The 20910-nt window shown below is 30.1% G+C and overlaps 5 protein-coding genes and 1 non-coding gene across 9 annotated transcripts; 4 read left to right on the top strand and 2 right to left on the bottom strand.

The window, feature by feature from the left end:
- Positions 1-1571: 1571 nt before the first annotated feature.
- On the top strand, positions 1572-3720 carry LOC143185143 (WD repeat-containing protein 13). The gene is made up of 4 exons (XM_076387882.1): positions 1572-2129; positions 2198-2871; positions 2961-3253; positions 3343-3720. The coding sequence occupies exons 1-4, from the start codon at positions 2048-2050 to the stop codon at positions 3587-3589; spliced, it is 1296 nt and encodes a 431-aa protein (XP_076243997.1). The 5' UTR covers positions 1572-2047; the 3' UTR covers positions 3590-3720.
- A 551-nt stretch (positions 3721-4271) lies between these two features.
- On the bottom strand, positions 4272-12228 carry LOC143185119 (uncharacterized). 3 transcript variants are annotated; one of them, XM_076387856.1, is made up of 9 exons: positions 11754-12228; positions 11537-11679; positions 11415-11438; positions 7515-10756; positions 6899-7430; positions 6581-6826; positions 6173-6299; positions 5923-5994; positions 4272-5814 (listed from the first exon to the last, which is right to left on the bottom strand). In XM_076387856.1, the coding sequence occupies exons 1-9, from the start codon at positions 11845-11847 to the stop codon at positions 5303-5305; spliced, it is 4992 nt and encodes a 1663-aa protein (XP_076243971.1). In that variant the 5' UTR covers positions 11848-12228; the 3' UTR covers positions 4272-5302. The 3 variants fall into 3 exon arrangements, with proteins under 3 accessions (XP_076243971.1, XP_076243986.1, XP_076243978.1); XM_076387871.1 differs by lacking the exons at positions 4272-5814; positions 5923-5994 and having other exon boundaries at positions 6207-6347; XM_076387863.1 differs by lacking the exons at positions 4272-5814; positions 5923-5994; positions 6173-6299 and adding an exon at positions 6366-6492.
- A 1341-nt stretch (positions 12229-13569) lies between these two features.
- Trnaq-uug (transfer RNA glutamine (anticodon UUG)) lies at positions 13570-13641 on the top strand. The gene has a single exon. It is a non-coding gene; the product is annotated as a tRNA-Gln (tRNA).
- A 254-nt stretch (positions 13642-13895) lies between these two features.
- Positions 13896-16066, top strand: Dph1 (diphthamide biosynthesis 1). Of its 2 annotated transcripts, XM_076392071.1 has the most exons (5): positions 13896-13977; positions 14520-14741; positions 14850-15157; positions 15261-15644; positions 15717-16066. In XM_076392071.1, the coding sequence occupies exons 2-5, from the start codon at positions 14645-14647 to the stop codon at positions 15924-15926; spliced, it is 999 nt and encodes a 332-aa protein (XP_076248186.1). In that variant the 5' UTR covers positions 13896-13977; positions 14520-14644; the 3' UTR covers positions 15927-16066. The 2 variants fall into 2 exon arrangements, with proteins under 2 accessions (XP_076248186.1, XP_076248185.1); XM_076392070.1 differs by lacking the exon at positions 13896-13977 and having other exon boundaries at positions 14209-14741.
- A 492-nt stretch (positions 16067-16558) lies between these two features.
- On the top strand, positions 16559-18179 carry LOC143188042 (uncharacterized). Its single transcript, XM_076392072.1, has 3 exons — positions 16559-17055; positions 17326-17562; positions 17649-18179. The coding sequence occupies exons 2-3, from the start codon at positions 17338-17340 to the stop codon at positions 17913-17915; spliced, it is 492 nt and encodes a 163-aa protein (XP_076248187.1). The 5' UTR covers positions 16559-17055; positions 17326-17337; the 3' UTR covers positions 17916-18179.
- Positions 18180-18570: 391 nt separating this feature from the next.
- On the bottom strand, positions 18571-20782 carry LOC143187785 (DNA polymerase delta subunit 2). The gene is made up of 6 exons (XM_076391997.1): positions 20499-20782; positions 20121-20425; positions 19780-19993; positions 19309-19543; positions 18956-19248; positions 18571-18874 (listed from the first exon to the last, which is right to left on the bottom strand). The coding sequence occupies exons 1-6, from the start codon at positions 20662-20664 to the stop codon at positions 18756-18758; spliced, it is 1332 nt and encodes a 443-aa protein (XP_076248112.1). The 5' UTR covers positions 20665-20782; the 3' UTR covers positions 18571-18755.
- Positions 20783-20910: the final 128 nt, after the last annotated feature.

Genomic DNA, 20910 nt, shown 5'->3' with positions numbered 1-20910 from the left:
GTAATCATAAATTTTCAAGGAAAATGACCGACTTTGTCCTCGTCCTAACGATCCTCCAGATATGGAATGACTAGTTCGTATTGACTACAGGATGTTCCGAAAATATAACGTGTAATACTTAATTAAATGACGATTTTGATATATTGTTCCATATAAAGAGGAAACTACAAATATACGTACGATTCTTAATGGTTGTCAGCTGTATGATATGTACATCGCGATATAGGAATTTAAAAAGAACAAACAAATTTAGTTGAAAGCTAAAAAAACACGATCTCTACACGATTTTTTATAAACTGAACTCATTAATGATAAATATGTATTTCATTCAATTAACGTTCAGCAATTTACATTTTTTAATAAATGTTAAAGATATGCTTGCTATAGTTGTTAGATATATTATTTCCAGGAGTAAAATTGTAGTCAAGAAGCTAAGGTTTTAATTTATAATGTTCGTTAAAAATCGTTAAAAAATCGGAAGTATATTTGTAAGATTTATATTAATCACATTGATATCTTAAATAAATCAGCGAGTTTATACAAGACATTTTGAGACACTCAAAGGACATCCTTGTGCATTAGAAGAGTACACTTAAATGAATATGCTCGTGCGAGAACAAATAGAAATATATACATACTGTCTTGTTTTATGTTAATATACGTTTTAGAATATTTCCTACTCGTATTATGCTCGAATGAGCTTAGTGGAAAGAACATTAAGTGTGATGTATAATGGGAAATTAAAATAAGGAATGCAAAATATTCTAGAAGAGAAATTAAAGTCGAGGAGTTTGTTCTCAGAATACATAACTATTACACATTGATAATTTTTGTATTTTTGCCAAATAGTAACCTACAAAACAAAAATGCAAAATGCATTATGCCATTACAATTACATTAAAATGCATTATGCTACTATATGATTATTAAAAAAAAAAAAAAAATAATAGCTACTACTTGTGTATAAATATGAATATCGAAAAATAAATGTATGTATTAAACAAATCTTATGACATTCAGACAAACGTATTTGTACAATTTTAACTTTAAATGTTATTCATTTTTTTCAGTCGAAAATATGTAACAGGAATAGAAGGAAAATAAATTTGCTAATTATTGGAAAATAAATTGATTAAGAATGAACGTTACAATATACAATAGAAAAGTTATTTTTAAATATATAAATTAAACAATGATCGTTAATATTTTTTTATCATATTATTAATATACGATATTTATGTAAATTCAATAATTCGAAATTACTATTTACATCAAAACTAATAGTAAAACTTAATAAAAGTTGCATGTTTAATATCACGTGTGTATTATATAAATTATATACTAAATTTATTTGTATTCTTAACAATGACTGAAAACTTAAATTGATAGAATCTACAATGTCCTACACAATAATAAATCATTTTTTCTTATACATATACAAAAAGAAGCATAAAAACCAGATATTTTATATAATCAACATTTTTTAATCGTTATATACAGGATATTCCTGCATTAGCAATTTTATTTATACATAAAATTAAGTAGAAGAGTGTATTATAGTTGTTAGTTGCCTTTAAAAGTGCATAGCTGACAATACCTGACATATGTAGCATGTGGTGTACGTATTTTGTAATCTATCGAAAGTAGTAAATTAATATTAAGTTCCTAATAACAGTGTATAACAACATCTTTGATAATTTCATTTGCGTAAATTGTCAAAATGTGAAAAGCGAAAACATTATTGATTTTTAAATTTATTGACGTAAAAAGAAGCACGTAACATTGATGGAAGAAATAAAAAAGAAGTTGACACAATGTGTTCTTCGTGCAAAAACATAAATAGTACAAGAACAAGGGAAAAGTTCAAAATCAAAGAATCAGCAAATTTCTTAAATTTTCGTTCTTAATAGTGATATCACTTTCTTGCAACTGAAAGGTTATTTAGTAGGTTAAGTGTCAATGTGTATATAATCTTTAATTTTAATGAATAACATTTACCTGTATTACAATCATAATTCAATATTGTTAATATTATCTGTTATGTAAAATGGTTACTATGTGGCATCAACAAGTATTTGCTCTTGACGCTAAATACAATACACAACGTGTAAATAAATTACCTACTTTAGGTTTGTATGTTTATTTTATAAGTCATTATAAAATGCTACTGAAATTTAAAAATAATATTATATTACAGGGTTGCTTTATATTCGACGTAGAAATCAGTTATTGAAAGAAAAATCTTGTAAGGATCTAAAGATTTGTGAGAATTACTTAAAATTAAGATCAAAATTATTATTTTTGCGATATGGGGAAAGTTTGGAACAAAATAGCCTTGGCAGTCAAACAACTGAAGAAGAAAAATCAGAAATTAAGACAAAGCTTCATAGTGCACAACGAAAAACAATAGCAGAGAACTTTGCTTTTGATGGAATGGATCATGTTTTTGATCAGCATAAAGCACCTGTGATGATGTTAAAATTTGCTAACAATGATAGATCAAAGTTATGTTGTGCATCATTGGATGGATTATTGTCAATATGTGAAGCTATTAGTACACCTCCAAAAGTTATAGCTTTATTGAAAGGTCACAAGAAAGGTGTTACTGCATTAGATTGGAGTATCAGTAATGATCTTATAGTTTCATCTTCTTTGGATGGCACTATACGTCTTTGGAATGTTGCCACAGATACTAGCCCAGATTGTTTACGAACAGTTAATGATCAGCAAAGAGCAGAAGTTCTGTGCTGTGGATTTATACCTATTAATAATAATTTAGTTGTTGCTGGTAATTCTCAAGGTCTTGTGCAGATTTTAAATATATCTACTGGCATATACCCTCGTGGTGGTTCATGCAAAATTGGAGGAAAAGTTAGTCTTCTTTAATTTCAATAATAACACATATATTTATGCTTAAATTATATAAAATAAAAACTTTGCAACATTGCATTTTGTTATAGATCTTATCACTAACTTGTGAAGGTAGTGGTGGTTCCATAATATGGGCTGGGACTGATAGAGGAAGTATTATGTCATTTCAATTAGAACCAGGAACAGGACGATTAACAAAATTACGAAGAGTACAAGAAACTGGTGGCATGATAACTAGTCTTTCTTGGCGTTCATGGTTTTCAAAAGATGCTCCATGGCCAGCACTTCTAGTGAGCAGTGCTTGTAATGTTGTGTTATTGTACCACATTGTTGATAACCAAGGCTCCTTATCACTTTGGACGAAATATCCGATAAAACATAGGTAATTTATAATCTAAACATTATTATTACGAATATAAACTAATTTAATTAAAATTGTAAATAACGTATAGTTCGATTATCCTTTTATAGGCAGTATTTTGTAAGATCTACTTTTTGTCCGCAAATGGAAGCTTGTTTAATAGCTACGGGATCAGAGGATGGAACGATTCATCTTCTAGATTCAGCGAGGGAGGGTAAAGCGGCAAAAATCAATCGTCTTCATGGGCATGCAGCACCAACGCTTGCTTTATGCTTTAATTATGATGAATCGCTTCTCGCATCTGCAGATCATCAGGGACTCATTATTTTGTGGCGTAATCGGCAACGTCATATATAACTTCTTAACGTAAGACAACATGACGTTATATGTATAAATAAATATTTTATGGAAATAATTATTGTAAGTAAAACTTGTAATAATATTTATTTATATATTTCTTTTAAATAAATTATTTACTTTAATTTTAATTTTCTTTTAATAAGACAACGAATTTGATTCAGTCGTTTTTACCAAAAGAAAGGAACAAACATTAATTAAAATGAAATAAAATATGTGGATTAAAGCGTAATATCTTTCATGTAGATACATGAAATTAATAGTGAAGAAATGATTACACGGTATAGGAAATAACAATGGAATACATATTTGGACCAAATGAATTTCTGTTCTGTATAACAATATATTAATTGTTCTCTATCAATACCCTACGTATTATAATGAGCACAGAATTAGCAATATCAATAATAATAACAATAATAGTAATAATCGTGATAGTAGTAAAAGTCGCATAATGGTTGCTGTGCTATTAATAGTGGGCATAGAATATAAATTATTATGAATTTCACATATGTTAATGAAATTATGTGTTGTTGCAAATATCAAATATATCAAGTTATTATTTAATTTTTCAATAGTTCTTATTATTCTAATCTATTTTGTTATGTTATGAAACTTACTTTTGCTGTAGTAAGATTGAGATTCTGAAAGATTTTTTTTCGTGAAGATTACATAATATTAATGATTAGTAATTGTTAACGTATTATTGATATTTATCTTTCATTTTACAGTATGTACTCAAGTGAATATTCGTGTTTCATGAATTCAGTATTTAATACTACATTCACAATTTTGTGTACTGTTATTTCATGAAATGTTTACCGAGTGTTGTTCTATCTTCAACAATTATTATAATATTAAACGTTTAAAGAGGTCATATTAAGTAACATTATTTAAAGATAGTGAAAAGTAAAATTCGACGATAGCATATTTCCAATGAAACTTTTTTCTGTTGTTTCCTGTGACACTTTGGTACCCTAGTTTGCCGAATTAGCCAAAATAAAAATGCACGTATGTGCTGATCACAGTCCTAATAACAATAATAGTTAATACAATACACATCCATTAAAAAATGAATATAAAACTTCTTTTTGCTAAAAGCTGACACTCGGTCACAGTACCGTCCTTTTTTTGACTATAATACTTTTTAGAGAGCTGTTCCTTACTACTATAGTTTTATGATACAAAAAAATATCATATTTGACGGTAACAATAATCAAAAGTCAATATGAATAATTATTATGAATCATTAATGATAGTTGTAATATTAACTTATACAGGCACTACTCCGATAACGATTATGTACCGAATGGCGTACATATTTACACACGAAACGAAATAACTCAATATTGTTGATGTAGCTTTCACAAACCGATTGTCTGCTATTCGATTCAATTGGCGACAGAATACGTGTTGCTTTATCGCCATGAAGCTAATCGTGTAAAAAATTATGTAAATATTAAGCTCTACTTATATTAATGTGTCTCTATATTAACAAAAAAACGTGTATGCTTTGATATAATACTATAGACAATCGATTAAATCTCAGCCACAATAAAAATTTGCTACATCTTATGTACAGTAATTTGAGATTCAACTTTCCACAGCGATCTCAATGAACAGTTGCTATATTTCTGCAACGAAATTATTTCGGACGGACTTTAGCTAAATTATCCTTCTTATAATTTTACTATCGGCCTTTTGTATAATACGTTAGTCATTATTTAAAACACTACACTTGTCAGTTAGTTTCATTTTCTCCTGACTATCACATTGGGCACTTTTCGATAAAGTTGGATCAAGACTTCTATTTTCTCCAATATCTTCAGGAGGCACCGTTGGCAAGGAGTTCGATAGAATTGATTGGTCCTGTGTAATATCTATTCTCTCCGTGGATTCTGACTGCTCTCCTTTATCGTCCGACTCTTCAAAATCATTCTCTTTCGTTTGTTTGGTGGAAATAAAAGGTGTACCATTCGTAGATAAATTTAACTTTAAACGATCTCTAGTGTGTCTTAGCTCTCCTAATTGATGTTGGCCATGGTCATAATGATTTAACAAATCTATTCTGTTTTGTTGCGTTGCTTGTGGATCACCATCTACTTCGTCGTGTTCTTCGTTTGTCGATGTAGAAGCACCAGGAAAGAATTGACTTACGTATTTACTGTCGCTAGTTTGAAATTGAAATGGACGATTTGAACTGCTTACAAAAAACTCTTCATTTCCTGTAACAGAAACGAACTATAATTAAATTATTCGATACAACATATTGTAATAATTGTAAATACAATATCATAGGAAAAAACAAATTGAAATTTAGTAACAAAACATACCAGTATGGCTGGCATCATCATAGTCTAGGGGGTATAAATCTAATCGCGGTTCGTTTATCATTTCCTCCCAATCTAAAGACAAAAAGAAAGTTAAATATTTTATAGATAAATATGCATTTGTAAGTCATTCTCTTGTGCATAAATTTCATTCTTACGGTAGGGAATTAACTGAATGGAATATTAAAATACTTGAAGTCATGATTAATTTTTAATTTTGTTATTGTACAAATTAAATTTCTGTAAATTTTACCAGCATACGATGTTGGTTCCCAGGCAGTAGTTGTTTCTCCTTGAGTCTCGGTAGCTAATGTTTCCTTTGGATATTCGTATACGCAGTGATAGCGTTGCTTCTTGAACCAAACACGCTTCTTTTGATCCTGGACAAATCGCACATTGCCGATCCGATAAAAATGATTAAGCTACATCTATATTTAACATATATTCTAATATGTAAAAAGTACATTTGCTAAATACCTCAAATTAAATCTGGAATAGAAACATTCGTGAGAAGGAGATTATAAAACTCTATAAAACGTCCTATAAATAAACAAATACACCTACCGATTCATCCTAGCAGCATAATCAAAAGCAAAAAGTTAAAAATATTTATTCTACGTTTAAGAAAAAAGAGTGAAAATAAAGTGATATTAAAACTTACGCCAGATTTTAATGTTTTATCTGGAGATCTCAACGCAGAACGATGAGGTGCTAGTGTCGCATTCCAAGCTGATGGAGTAAATTCTTCTTCTTCCTCCTCCTCTACCTCTTCTACCTCTTCTTCCTCTTCTTCCTCTTCTTCTTCCTCTTCTGCATCCATTCTACCTTCGGCATCTACTATTGCTTCTTCAGTATTACTTAAAGTACTTCGAATTTGGACTTGCTCAATATGAGGCTCATTGTATCTCTATAATATAAAATTATTAAAAAAAAAAAAAAAGAACATATTTATTTTATATTGTATATATAATATATATACCTTCCAAACAAATTCTCCAGAGCTAGAGCTGTTATCTTCATCTTCTTCATCTTCCTCATCTTCTTCTTCTTCTTCATCCTCATCCTGACTGCCCCACCCGTGTTCTGTTGCAAAACTCGTCGACATTAGATCATCTTCTAATGGTAAAGGTAGTGGTAAAGGAAATGACGAAGGTATTTGTTGCCATTTAGATTCTTCTTCAGGACTTGGTAAAGGTGCTCCACCAGTTGCAATCATAATATGCGATTTATCATCTCGAGAACGAACTACTGAGCAATTGTAATCTAAATTTTCGTCTTCAGAAAGATCTCCATTAGTTGTATCATGATCATCGTCCTGCAACCTTTCACCTAAGCCTTCCAACAAGATCATTTTGTTTGTTCGAGTATCAACTAATAACACGTCATCAGATACAACAGACTCCTTTGAAGCAATCGATACATCTCTTGAATTCGACATTAAAGACTCAGAAGTGAGAGTACTTTCTCGTTCTTCCTGAATTGGGCTCAGCGGAGTACTGTATACATTATACCTGTGTATAATAAATATATTTTTAATAGAACTTCTTAAACAAAGAATTAAATCGTATTAAATATATTAAAGATAAAAAAGGTACCTTATCGAAATACCCACTCCTCCACTACCTTGATTTGATGATTCTTCACTATCATCATCATCCCATTGCTTATTGTCAATATCGCTAGACACGGAAGGATTATCATCATCATCATGAGTTTCCAAAGGCTCCACAACAGACATTTGAGCACAAGGTAACTTTTCTCTAAGCTCATTTCGAATTGCTGTTACGAATTCTTCATCCATACCAAATGATACATAAGAATTATCACTACGTAAACTCATGGTAGAAGTATCCTCATCCTCAGTTTCATTTCCATCCTTGTACTGACTATGAATTTCATTTTCATTTTCATTTTGATCTCGTTGTTCATTTTCATTTTCATTTTGATCTTGTTCTTCATTTTCAATTTGCTTTTCTTCTTCTAAACACTGTTCTGGACCTTGGTGTTCATTAATACATACCGTATCCACTAGCAAATCGTTCTCTATTAAGTCATTTTGTGGAGAAGGACTTTTATCATTCGCTACTTTTGATTCAATTTTTTCGTCATTTTCAATTATATTCGTTTGCGTTTCTTTCTCATCTTCTGATACTGATTTCATAGTATCATTCTCTGTTAAATCGACATCTCGAACATAACTTTCATTATTTTCTGTTTCAACTACAGTATCAATAGTCTGGATAGAATCAGATTCCTCTTCATTTATGTAAAGTACTTTGTTATCTGTACAATTAATTGAAGATGCGTTTTCTGTATTTTTTTCAGATTTATGTAATGTCGCATTATATTCGGCATCGAGGATTGTGTCTAGTTCAAATAAGACTTGCAACTGTTGCTCTTCGGTAGACGCTGGAACAAGGGTAGCAGAATTATTGGTAGAAGATGAAGGTGCCAATGTAGTGCAACCATTCTCTTCTTCCTCGCAAGATTCTTTATCTCTGAAACCAGAATCGGAACTTTGCTCATCATCAGGAGTAGATAACTGTTTTCGTTCTTCCTCTTCTTCATTTGGTAAGCATCTTCTTTCTAGGTCTGTATCTTCTCCGTTAGAAAATTCATCATCTGCATTATACGCAGAATATCTTGTACGAGATTGGGGCGTATCTGGCGTAGATACAGCAGTTACAACTAATTCTGGTGTGCTAGTACTTTGTTTAGGCGAAGATTCCATATATTCGTTAAATTCACCTTCATCTAAAAAGCCAGGTACCTTTTCTTCTAAAGCAGAATCCAATGCATGATTCCAGCGTACAACATCGACTAAGTTGTTTTCGTCTATCTCAAAATTAACAGAAAAATTGTTAGAAAAGCAAGTATTGTCAGTGCTTTCTTGTTGAGATAATACGTCATTATATCGAGACTCGTCGTTCTCTTTCAACATTTCGAAAGATGTATCATCAGGTACATAGCGAAGAAGAGGAAGATTAGGATCTCCTTTTGATACAAGTCTCAATACATGTTTATCGTTACGAATTTCTGTGCTTGTATGTGCAGTAAGTGCAGTATCAGTTTCTACAATAGGTTCTTTATCGTCTAAAGATAATCTTAAAATTGGTGTCTGCCCTTGATCCATAGTTAATGTCAGTAATTTTGGCCGTTCTGAATTATCTAACATTTTGATCTTATTAGAAGTATTATTTGGTAAAGGATCTCTTAATTTTCTCAGAGTTTCATCAAATTCATCAGTTTGATTACTATGTCTAAGATCACTCTCACTGCCAGTGGTAGATAATTTTTTCTTCCCATATTTGTCTGTTGTTTGAGCTCCCATTGATAATTCCGCATCAGAATCGAGATCGATATGTACAAGCACCATTAGATCAGTAACAGATTTAGACTTTTGTTTGACTTTTTCAGTGTAAACTCCTTGTTTAATTCGTCCTTTCCAACTTTCCTCTTCAGTTTCAGAACCAGACTCGTGTTGAACCAAAATATTATTTTTAACGTTTGGTACATTTCTTACTAATTCGCCTGGTCCAAGACGAAATGACGATTGCCGTGGCGTATCATCTACAATAGTTGTCCAATAATCTGAATCAATGCTACCTCGAAGATCTTGTAAACTAGCGCTTCGAAGATGTTTAGTAGTATTGATTTGTAAACTTTCCCATCTCTGTTCAAAATCTAAATATTCTGTATGTTCATTTAAAAGGAATTGCTTTACTTCGTCCAAGTTTGGTCTCTTCTGTGGATTCAAATTTAAACATAAGTGAATAGCTTGTAATATGTTTGACGGGCATGTTTCTAAGTAGGCTTGCAGTATTTGTATGCTATTTGTCGAGAAATCAGTTTTTAAAGATAACAGCATTTGAATGACTTGCTCGTCACTTTTATCATTGTATGGTCTGTTTCCCCATGTAACAATTTCCCAAAGAAGGATAGCATAACTCCACATATTTGCTTGAGACGTAATTTCTCTTGTTTCAATAGTTGTGTCAGTATATTCTACACTTTCTGGTGCTGACCACCTAATAGGCAATGCTCGATCTCCAACTACATAATAATCTTCAGGATACTTTTCTACAGCAATTCCATAATCTCCTAATTTTGCAGATAGATCTGATGCCACTAAACAGTTCCTAGCAGATAAATCTGTGTGTACAAATCCATGATCATGCATATGTTTTAAACCAGCTGCAATATCCAGTGCCATTCGTATTGGAATATTTTCTTTACTAAGTGCTTCTTGAGACTTTTTATCTCGATTTGATAGCAAAAATCCTTTAAGATCACCTACTGGACATGATTCGAAAAGCAACAGATATGGATCAGTTTCTAGACAACAACCAAGTAAAGTCAAAATATTTTGATGTTGTAGTTTTAAATATGGTGTAATTTCGCCGAGAAACCAGGCTTTTTCCTTTGTAGTAGCCTCCTCTGTAAGAATTCTTACAATAACCGCAGCGTTTTTGGAAGTCCTTTTGCATCCTTCTAACTCTGCTCGACCTTCTATCACTTTTCCAAACCAACCATGACCAATTTCTCTCAAATACTTTAATTTTTCTCTAGGTACATGTAATTCCTGTGCATCAAACCATTCCTTGCAAGGCTCTGGGAGAGTAGTAGAGTCTGAATTACGTCCTTCATAATATGATGCCGATAACGGTAATGGTTTAGGTTTTCCAGAAGTTTTAGATCCAGATATAATATGTTCAACAGGCAAAGGTTCAAATTGCACTCTGTCTGCAATAGTTAATATACGTGGAACGTCTAACTCTAAGCCTTCAGTAGAATGTTCAAATGCTGATTCTTGACTAATATTTCCATCTTTGAATTCCTAAAACATAAAACTATGGTAATATTCTCCACATTATTTTACAAATATTGGAAGAAATGAGAAGTTAAAAATTAAAATACATTCAGTATTAAATGGTGCCATATGTTATTAAATGCTAAATATTATATAAAGGATGTTCTAGAGTTTTCTGTTCAAACTTTGTTAATGTGTTCTATGGTCGTATTTTTATCTATAGAACACAGTGGTAAAGTTTGAACAAGAAACTGTAGGACAACCAGTATAGAAAAAACGAATTTTTACTCTCAGAACATGATAATGTTTTTTTACTATGTGTAAACAATATACATGCAACTAAGCCAAGACATTTAATAAGAAAATATTCTTTATGTGCTTACTACTTTTATTGAATTATAAAATAAAATATAAATAAGCTAATCTTTAACATGAATATATAAAAATAATAAATGTCTACTAAAATATGACCTTTTCCATAAGAATATTGTGTCAATGAAACATTAAAGAAAATGAAAATGTATTATATAAATTTTTGCTTCAAAGTTTCCTTCGTATTCTCACTCATGCTTTTGTCTTGTTTGTTATATTTCAATAGAAAAGGTCAATCTTTCTAAAATCTTTATCTTCTAACAAAATTCTGCAAAAATATTTAGCTCGAAATGGTTTGTAGCATCAAAGTTACCTGTTTGCACTTTTCTGCTTTATCCTATAATTAGAAATGTATAAATCATTGTTTAGACAATATGTGACCATAATGAATGTTTCATTTGTTACACATAACATTGCAAACAATGCAAAAATTACCTGAAATCCTTTAGGTCGTCTAGGTCTTCTGCAACATAAACATCCGACTAAAGTAAATGCTGTAGCAGTCACGCTTAGAAGACCAATCATATATTGTATCCAGTATCGTTCCCATTTCGATGAAGCAGTGATGTATGGAAAATCTAGTGAAAGTGAAATAACCTCTTGCTCGTTATCAGATACATCAAGTGGCATATTTATAACACAATTAGTATACCTGTTCGTATTGAAGAAGACACAGGATAAGCTGTAAGAGTCGGTAGACCCGCCCAAAACAGCCAACATATCCAGCATAATATTATATCCAACATCGCGCATCGAAGCTCTAACGATGATCGCAATTCATTTAAGTCATTCTTAAAAGTTTAGGATCTTTCGGATCATGCGTTTGTAAAAGGCTTAGAAAGGTTTACTGGATCGTAGTACGTTCCACTTTTACGACATACATATCACGACTTTTCGTAATCTCATATTTTCGATATGTGCACTTTATTGGAAACTAGCTTCGGTCCTGTGCAATGCTGTCGAATGATCCTGTCACGGCAACGATAAAATGTTGCAGAAGTATGTAAAACAGAAATACACGTTTCTTGGGGAAACCACCTGGGCCAAGCATGATACGTATCGTGAAATGGATACAATATAATCAGCCACGGTCCGGTTAAAAGGTAGTTGTAAAATCACCACGCTTGCCAAACCCAGTTCTATTCTTGCCCCTCTATTCTCTTTGTTGCTCTCTTTCTACTTCCAATACATACTGATATGATTATATATATATTATATATATATGCTATAACTCTGACTAGATCGCTCCAGCTTGTGACATTTTGATTAGCGCCACACAGATTTAACTGAACGAGTTGAAAAGCGAACCTCAGTGTTTATTGTTGAATGTAATCGAAGATAGAAGCGAATGAATAGGTAGTTTCAATTTTTTTGTTACTATTTTAGAATGTTGTAAGATATAGGAAATTCAGGTTCATTACATGTTGGTAACTGAATAGGATGAATGATATTGTGATTCAACATTTCTTGAATATTTTGAAATTCGCAATTCATACAGAGCTTCAAAACTGTAATTTGATCTGTTTAGGAGGAACTTTAAAATTATAAACATGTAACCTTTCTTGTGGCTATGCAACTATAAGTATAAATTCATGACGAAGGGTTTTCTCGTAACTAATAATGTGTACACTTGTATGTTACGTTCTAACTCCTATAGCTCGGCGATAAGTAATTCAAGATTGATAGATTGATAGATTGATAGATATTACTGAGTGTTGCAAGTATAGCTGTTTCCATAAAAAATAAATGAACTTTATCAATTATTGAAAAACTTACTTGAAAAAGATGTCTGAACAAATATTTGAAGTTATTCGATAAAATTGAATGTTGATAACAAATATTAACGATCTGTTTATCATCGAATTATAACTTTCACCTTTTGAAAATCCCGCTAAAATAACCAAACAGATTCAGCAACTTGAAATTTGAAACTACTATTGCCACATTTACTTGTGTGAAGTCAAATGTGTCCAGGAGGCGGTTTGCATTTCCTTCAACTTGTATTTGATGTTACGTAACCGAAATTCAATGAACTGAGTCAACAAGATGATGCTATTCACTATTACTGGAATTCCCTGTTGATTTGATTCTAATTCAACATATGGTAATAAGCTCACTACCGATCGAATATCGAATTGCTTCGAATCTATGTGTATTTACACATGTATACGTACATATATAAACGCATACGACAATTATATAAATTTAATTTATTAAATTATAGAAACGAATAAATGTACTAAAAGTATAAAAATATGTTTACTTTTCATGATATATTATGATAAAAAAGATTTAGGTTGAATATACTCTAAATGTAATATGAATAATACAGTGTACAACTACTGAAATAACTGTAATATATTAATTAATTAAGGAAATATCTATTTTTATATATCTATATAAAGAGGTTGTTTGTAAAAATTGTTGTTTGCTTTATTATGTTTATAAAACAAACGGTTAGTACTAACGGTCCCATGGTGTAATGGTTAGCACTCTGGACTTTGAATCCAGCGATCCGAGTTCAAATCTCGGTGGGACCTGTGAACGTCTCTTTTTTTGGTTTTTTTAGCATTAATAGTATAACTAAAAATTTTGTTTTGCTTACCTAATATTCTAATCAGTTTTCTTTTATTCTATGTAATTATACAGTTATTTATGCACTTTTTCAAGAATTTGATTGCCTCTATTAAAGATAAACTGTTTACAGATTTCTGTATTCAGTGAAAGTATATTATTTATATTTATTAATCTTATAAGTTCAGAATTATATACCAGATAGTACAGTAAAATATTTCTAAATTGCAATTAAATAAATTATTAATTTCAAAATTACAGATTAAAAAGATGTCTAATTGTAATAGATTAAGAAGAAAAAGGTATTAAAATGTTATAAACTGTATTCTAGAAATATTAAGTAAGAGTTACAGCCTACAGCAAAGATGTGTATACATTTATTATATCATTGTAATAAAATGTTTTTTCGATACAACGCGTATATGTAAAACACTATCATAATATAATTAGAGGGCATTACTATCGTTTGTCATGTTCCAAAGTTGAATTTCGAAAGTGTTATGGTTCATAACCTTTACATTATTTTACGTATTGTTAGAACTTAAATAAAATCAAATTAACTTATATAAACTTGTATTTAAAATAGATACAATTAAAGACATGATTAGAGGATATGAACGCTGTGTGTTCTACATAAAAAATATATATTACGACTAAAAAATTGTTATAATCCGGAGTACAATAAATAAACATTGTCACGTGTTATTTAAAAAAATAGTGAAACCTAGTGAATTATAAGAAGTTACAGTTATGAGTGAAGAGTGTAATAATTCTGTTGTAATAGCTAAGCCAAAGCAAAGTCGTAAAGTGTTTAGAACTCCAATTAAAATAAATAAAATTCCAGAAGAGATCTTGAATGATCCATTATTAAACACAGCTATTGCTGCATTACCTTCCAATTATAACTTTGAAATTCATAAATCAGTATGGAGAATTAAAGATGCAAAAGCTAAAAGAGTTGCGTTGCAAATGCCAGAAGGACTTTTAATGTATGCTACAACTATAGCTGACATTATAGAAGACTTTACAGAAGCAGAAACTGTTATAATGGGAGATGTTACTTATGGTAAGAAACTGTAATGTTATCTTATATATAAATGCTAACAAATTATTTATTTCATATAGAACTTAATTATGATTAAAATAACATTATATTATATGTTGTTATGTATAGGAGCATGTTGTATAGATGATTATACTGCAAAAGCATTAAATGCAGATTTTTTAATTCATTATGGACATTCTTGTTTGATACCTATTGATCAAACAGCTGGCATTAAGGTGCTTTATGTATTTGTTAATATAAAAATTGATATGTCACATTGTGTTGAATGCTTACAAGCTACATTAGCAAGTACAACAAAAATTGCTCTTGTTAGTACTATACAATTTGCTGGTACTTTACAAGCAATTGCTACTGAAATGAAGAAAAATGGTTTTGAAGTATCTATTCCACAAAGTAAACCATTAAGTCGTGGAGAGGTACCTATATTTATCAGTTTTATTACAGTTTGGAAATTATATTTAAATTATGGACAACTAAGTTGTAACCAGTGTATTTAAAGAAGTTTATATTCTTACATAGATTTTAGGTTGTACAGCACCACAAATTGAGTATTCTGATGTAGTTGTATATGTTGGAGATGGTCGATTTCATTTAGAAGCAGCAATGATTGCTAATCCAAAATTACGAGCATTTCGATATGATCCCTATGAAAAGAAATTAACTGAAGAATTTTATAATCATGAACAAATGCTAAATACTAGATTAATGGTAATTGAATATGCAAAAGAGGCTGAGAGATTTGGATTAGTACTTGGCACATTAGGAAGACAAGGGAATCCTACTGTTTTAAAAAATTTAGAAAATAAAATTAAATCACTGGGGAAACAGAATATTACCATATTACTCTCAGAGATATTTCCAGATAAAATTAAACTTTTTAAGGGGATTGATGCCTTTATACAGGTAGTGTTATCCTGTATTCATAAACTTCTATTTTTTTATTGTAAATAATTTATATCTTTTTTTGTTTCATAGGTTGCATGTCCACGGTTAAGTATAGACTGGGGTATAGCTTTTGAAAAACCATTTCTCACACCATATGAAGGAGCTGTAGCTTTAAAAATGATTAACTATGACAGTAGTAAACCATATCCTATGGACTTCTATGCTTCAGCCAGTCTTGGACCATGGACCCCTAATTACAAGGAATCTGAGTCAGGAAAGCAGACTGACATGTTGTGGTAAATGTAAATATAGAACATAAATAATAAAGATTAATTTATATCTAATTTAATGTTACTGTAAAGCTTTCTTATTTCATTTCATTTTATATATTGCAAAATTAGAATTCAACCCTTTCACAGTTTAATTACAATCAAATTCAAGCAAAATGGTCCCTAATGAAAATAATGTACCATTTAACAAAAAGTAAAAAAAAAGTACATAAAAAAGTTTTCTTTAACCCCTTTCTTATAAATAAAGCATAAGATACATTTTCCTCTGATTGCTCATCATAATTTTCTTCCGCTGTGAAAGGGTTAATCATAGATAATAGTCATAGATGATAAATATATAGGATAACAATATACTCCGATAAATATTTCATACTACTTTGATCGGGAATAGCATGATAATAGAAAGACAGAAGAGACCGCGTGGGCGAATTACGTCATACGCCCACCTGTAGCTGCGCACACGTACGAGGTTTCGCATAGTGGTTGCACAATAGGTGTGCCTTAAGAAATGTAATTTTTGTTTATCATTCAACATCACTTTTATATTAAACGACACACTTCCTTTGCTCAAAGTAAACATATAAAAAATGCAATAGAAAGTATTTTTAACAATTTAATTACACAATTTTTGTAAAATGTCAAGCAGTAGATTATAATTTAAAAAAAATATCAATTTTTTCGATTCAGTTAACAATATTATACTTGAACAGAGATCAGATGTAAAATGTAAACTCTTGTAGATAAAGATGCTGCTGTTGTGGAATCGAATTATGTAGATTATTTGAAGTTAAAGCTACATGAAATGTCGTGGAAAAAGTAATTGAGAAAAGGTCACAGGGTAGATCATACAGTTTCCGGGGGTGGAAGGCTGTTTCGGCCGCACCCCGGTATCGCGACGTCAGTCGTTGTTCCAACGTGGCTCAACAAGTACACGCGGTACCGTGCAGTGAACTTTAAATATTCGAAAATGTATCGCGCGATATAAGATTCGATTATTATATTTTCCTTACAAATACATCGAAAAATAGCGCAACGAAAATTGGCGCATTAAAAACAACAAAAAAAGACGAATATACCATTAAATTTAGACCTTATTTCTTTACTTAATAATCAAAATTAAAACTTTGTACTAGTAACTCGTAAGTATATCCATATCCCATTAATAATGTCTTTGAATTTAACTCGTATTTTTTTGAAAACACGAAGTATATTTTTTATTTACAAAATTATATATTTATTACTTGAAACAATGTTTATTAAATTTTATTAGTATTTGTTGTAATTGAATTTCTATCTTTATTAAGATCAAATTATTATACTTATGATAAAAATATTGAGAAGTACTGATTAAATATATGATAGAATTTGATGTAATGATAGTAGTATTAATATTATTAAAATTGTAAAAGGAATACTACTGAATGAGATCTAAAGTAATGAACGGGGATAATTGGGAAGGAAAATGGCCTAAACAACAATCTGAGGCTAATAAAACAGTACAACGAAGTAACAGAAAAACTCAAAAATCAGGCTTGAAATTATCAAAACCATCCAGAGGAGTAACACCAAGAGAAAGAACTCTTAGAAGACTGGAAAGTAATGAAAGAGAAAGGATGAGAATGCATAGTTTGAATGATGCTTTCCAGGTAAAATTATTTTTAATATTTATTTTTAATATTTATTAAGTTTATTTCTTTACTTCTGAATAAATATTAATCATAATATTTTGTAGTCTCTACGTGAAGTAATTCCCCACGTTACCAAAGAGAGGCGGTTATCAAAAATTGAAACCTTAACTTTAGCAAAGAATTATATAGTTGCTCTCACAGATGTGATATGTGCAATGAGAAGTGAAGAAAAAGCTATAGAGCAACAAAATGAGGTTTCTGAATCTCAAGAGTCATCTAGTAATGTGAATATTTGTTTAAATATGAATATTCCAATTTCCTCAAAGTCATTGAAAGGAAATTTTAATTCTTATCAGACTAATTATTCATAAAAGTACATTATTTTAAAAACTATCTAGGCCTCTGAAATGATGAAAGTTATTACATATTATTTATCTTGATTTTGATATTAAAACCACAACATATTTAATTTAAGTTTAGCATTAAAAGCTTCATCTAGGTAGAAATACATAAAACTAATGTAACAATGAATGAAACTGTTGCTAATGTTGAATTTCAATTTCATTTATTGTCATTTTTTTGTAATATTTAATAATACTATATAGAAACTATTGTGCCAAAGAATACCAGTATTTTCATAAAACAAAATAATATTTTATTACTATAAAAATGGCAGTATTATTGTGTATATATTTTATTCAAATTTATTCTATAACTATAAAATGCATGGTACATTGTTCCAAATATCAAAGTACATACAGTTAATGCAGTAATTAAGTACGTTTATGCTATGATACACATAGGCATCTAAAATATAAACTTATTTATGTAAAGAAATATAAAAAATCGCGTAAACATATGATAATATTATGTTTTATTGAATGTATGGTATATAATATATATTATTTGTTGAATATAAATTGTTATCACACATTCACATATGTATAAATTAAATAACAAACGAGAATATGCAGTTATATTTCAAACATTTTTTTATTTCTACATCCAAACAAATTCCACTTAAAAGATTAAAATGTCATAACATTTTGTCATTAGGAAAAGACTATATGCCCCCATCAGAACGATATTAGTATAGAACGATTATTAGTAATTTTTTTCTAAATTAACTATTCTATATCAGATTAACAATAAACATGCTAAAACATGATTGCTAAAATTTAAAAACATAATTAATTAAATATGTAACTAGATTAACTGATACCAAAAGAAACAGGCTGTGTTTTTAAATCATGTAAATCAACCAACACAGCTGTTTGTGTTTCAGAAAACTTTGGAATACAAATTAATCTCGTTGTCTGTCCTTTGCTTGCTGTGAATATATATTTTATTTTTTAGAAATTATTTTTTTTATCATGCTATAGAAATAGAAAGTAATTCAAAATATTCTTACCTGTGATTAATTTGGTATCATATTTGTCCATATTACCAACAAAATATACATATGGACATTCCATCATGACAAATGGGTCAACATTGGAATATGGATACGCTGATAGAGTGTCTGGTGCAGTTGGTGCATAATGTCGCCAGTCTAATGTACGTTCCAACCATGTTAATGGCGAGACATCAGCAAGGCCAGCTACCTTCATAATATCTAAAATGGGCTGACCACTGGATCCAGCTATAATACAAGAATTGATGTTGCCGATCCAAGGATTAGTGACAGCATGGAATGTTTTAAATCTGTATCATACAAGAGTAATGAATATTTTATTATTATATATTATAATTCTATTATATTACCTGGAGCACTGAGGTAGAATACAAGGGTGAAATGGTTGTTGAGGTATTAAATGACAAGTTGGATCAAATTCACCTGGCATTAATATTATAGGACAATTTTTTGCTATGGGATAAAGAAAATCATCAAGTTTGTGTGCTATTGTTGCAGCTTCTTTAAATATAACTTCATCATGTGCTTTTGTTTCAAAATATCCTTTATGATTGTATACTTCTACAGATCCTTTTACACTGTTTCCTATGTTAACAATATTATTAGATATCTCCATTACTACTCATGTAAATTAGTATAGTAGTGCATACTTGAATTCCCTTAGAGTTGTTCCAACAACTAACCAATATATAAAAGATCAAATATAGTCAACCAAGATGTAGTGGACCCTTGAGATACTGAGTAATGGGGTTGAACCAGTGAAATTTAGGTACAACAATCCCATTGAAATTTAAGCATACACTACTGTGTCAAATACACACCTGCTATAATAATACATGTAATAGCTGATAAATCTTTTTGTGTTTTAGTATCACCAATCATACCACTTATCCATTCAAATAAAAGATTTAAACTTAAAATATTTGTATTATTTATTAAATCTAAACCTGAAATCATTAAAATTTTTCCCTGTATTTTTGATGGTTGAAGCCCATGTAGTTTTGGACAACATCCTGGAAAGCACCAGTCTATTACCTACAAGCAATAAACAAACATCTAAAGGCACAAAATTAATTTGTACATTTAATACATGAAAATTTTTACTTACAACTACGTAATTGGTAATTCAAAATGTTTATGACAAAATAACATTGATATTTACAGAGAATGTTCCATTTTCCAATTCATGTCCAAGTACAGCACAAGTAATGCCACTAACTACATCTTGGATATTCATGTGATTTCCGACCAATTTAATACGTAATACTTCATCCTCCAAAAACAATAAATCTTTAAACGATGCATAATTTGATCTAGGTGATTGGGGTGTTAGTTGAAGTTCTTTGCTAAGATCACGTAATATAGATGGTTTTAATTCTTGATGTTTATACAATGTTCCTATTATGATACAATTATTACTTTCATTTTTTTCGGAGAGTTCTGATATTGTAACTATTTCATGTTCTCCTAAAAGGAAATTTCATTTATTAAAAGTATAACCTATAATAAGATAAATGGTAACCTTTGTAAGAAATTTTACCCCATTTTTCTTTTGCTTTTTGCTGAAGATACTCCCTCAATGCATTTAATCTTGAAAGATATATATAAAAATATTGTCTTTCGTAACTCCTTGAACAAATTTTAAATCTTTTAATATCTTGAAATTTTAACGATTTACGATGATACGACGTCGATGGAATTTCCATCCCAGAGATAATGCCTTTCGTAAATGTTCTTTGATGTTCTTCAATTATACATTGTTATGTATTTTTAGATTATAATTTCAATGAATAGTAGGATTTACGTAAATGAATGAATCGTTAAAAATTGAGTGATCATGAAAAACAAAGTATAAAAATTTCTTTGAAATGTTTATTATACATGTATACTGAAATAAAAGCTATAAAAGAGAATATGTATAAAGGGTGTACAAACATAATTATATAATTATT

This window comes from Calliopsis andreniformis, chromosome 2, assembly GCF_051401765.1.
Source record: "Calliopsis andreniformis isolate RMS-2024a chromosome 2, iyCalAndr_principal, whole genome shotgun sequence".
Lineage (NCBI taxonomy): Eukaryota > Metazoa > Arthropoda > Insecta > Hymenoptera > Andrenidae > Calliopsis > Calliopsis andreniformis.
This window is presented reverse-complemented; position numbering and strand designations above follow the sequence as displayed.

What these genes read in the sequence shown, in the direction of transcription:
- LOC143185143 (XM_076387882.1), top strand. Translation starts at nt 2,048, where the DNA reads ATGGTTACTATGTGGCATCAACAAGTATTTGCTCTTGACGCTAAATAC. An exon ending in AAATAAATTACCTACTTTAG is followed by an intron (nt 2,130 to 2,197) that starts GTTTGTATGTTT and finishes ATTATATTACAG; the next exon opens with GGTTGCTTTATATTCGACGT. An exon ending in CATGCAAAATTGGAGGAAAA is followed by an intron (nt 2,872 to 2,960) that starts GTTAGTCTTCTT and finishes ATTTTGTTATAG; the next exon opens with ATCTTATCACTAACTTGTGA.
- LOC143185119 (XM_076387856.1), bottom strand. Translation starts at nt 11,847, where the DNA reads ATGTTGGATATAATATTATGCTGGATATGTTGGCTGTTTTGGGCGGGT. An exon ending in GGAGTGGGTATTTCGATAAG is followed by an intron (nt 7,431 to 7,514) that starts GTACCTTTTTTA and finishes TATTATACACAG; the next exon opens with GTATAATGTATACAGTACTC. An exon ending in TGATGATGCCAGCCATACTG is followed by an intron (nt 5,815 to 5,922) that starts GTATGTTTTGTT and finishes TTTCTGTTACAG; the next exon opens with GAAATGAAGAGTTTTTTGTA.
- Dph1 (XM_076392070.1), top strand. Translation starts at nt 14,426, where the DNA reads ATGAGTGAAGAGTGTAATAATTCTGTTGTAATAGCTAAGCCAAAGCAA. An exon ending in AATGGGAGATGTTACTTATG is followed by an intron (nt 14,742 to 14,849) that starts GTAAGAAACTGT and finishes TGTTATGTATAG; the next exon opens with GAGCATGTTGTATAGATGAT. An exon ending in AACCATTAAGTCGTGGAGAG is followed by an intron (nt 15,158 to 15,260) that starts GTACCTATATTT and finishes ATTCTTACATAG; the next exon opens with ATTTTAGGTTGTACAGCACC.
- LOC143188042 (XM_076392072.1), top strand. Translation starts at nt 17,338, where the DNA reads ATGAGATCTAAAGTAATGAACGGGGATAATTGGGAAGGAAAATGGCCT. An exon ending in GTTTGAATGATGCTTTCCAG is followed by an intron (nt 17,563 to 17,648) that starts GTAAAATTATTT and finishes AATATTTTGTAG; the next exon opens with TCTCTACGTGAAGTAATTCC.
- LOC143187785 (XM_076391997.1), bottom strand. Translation starts at nt 20,664, where the DNA reads ATGGAAATTCCATCGACGTCGTATCATCGTAAATCGTTAAAATTTCAA. An exon ending in TGGAAAATGGAACATTCTCT is followed by an intron (nt 19,994 to 20,120) that starts GTAAATATCAAT and finishes TATTGCTTGTAG; the next exon opens with GTAATAGACTGGTGCTTTCC. An exon ending in ATTCTACCTCAGTGCTCCAG is followed by an intron (nt 19,249 to 19,308) that starts GTAATATAATAG and finishes TGTATGATACAG; the next exon opens with ATTTAAAACATTCCATGCTG.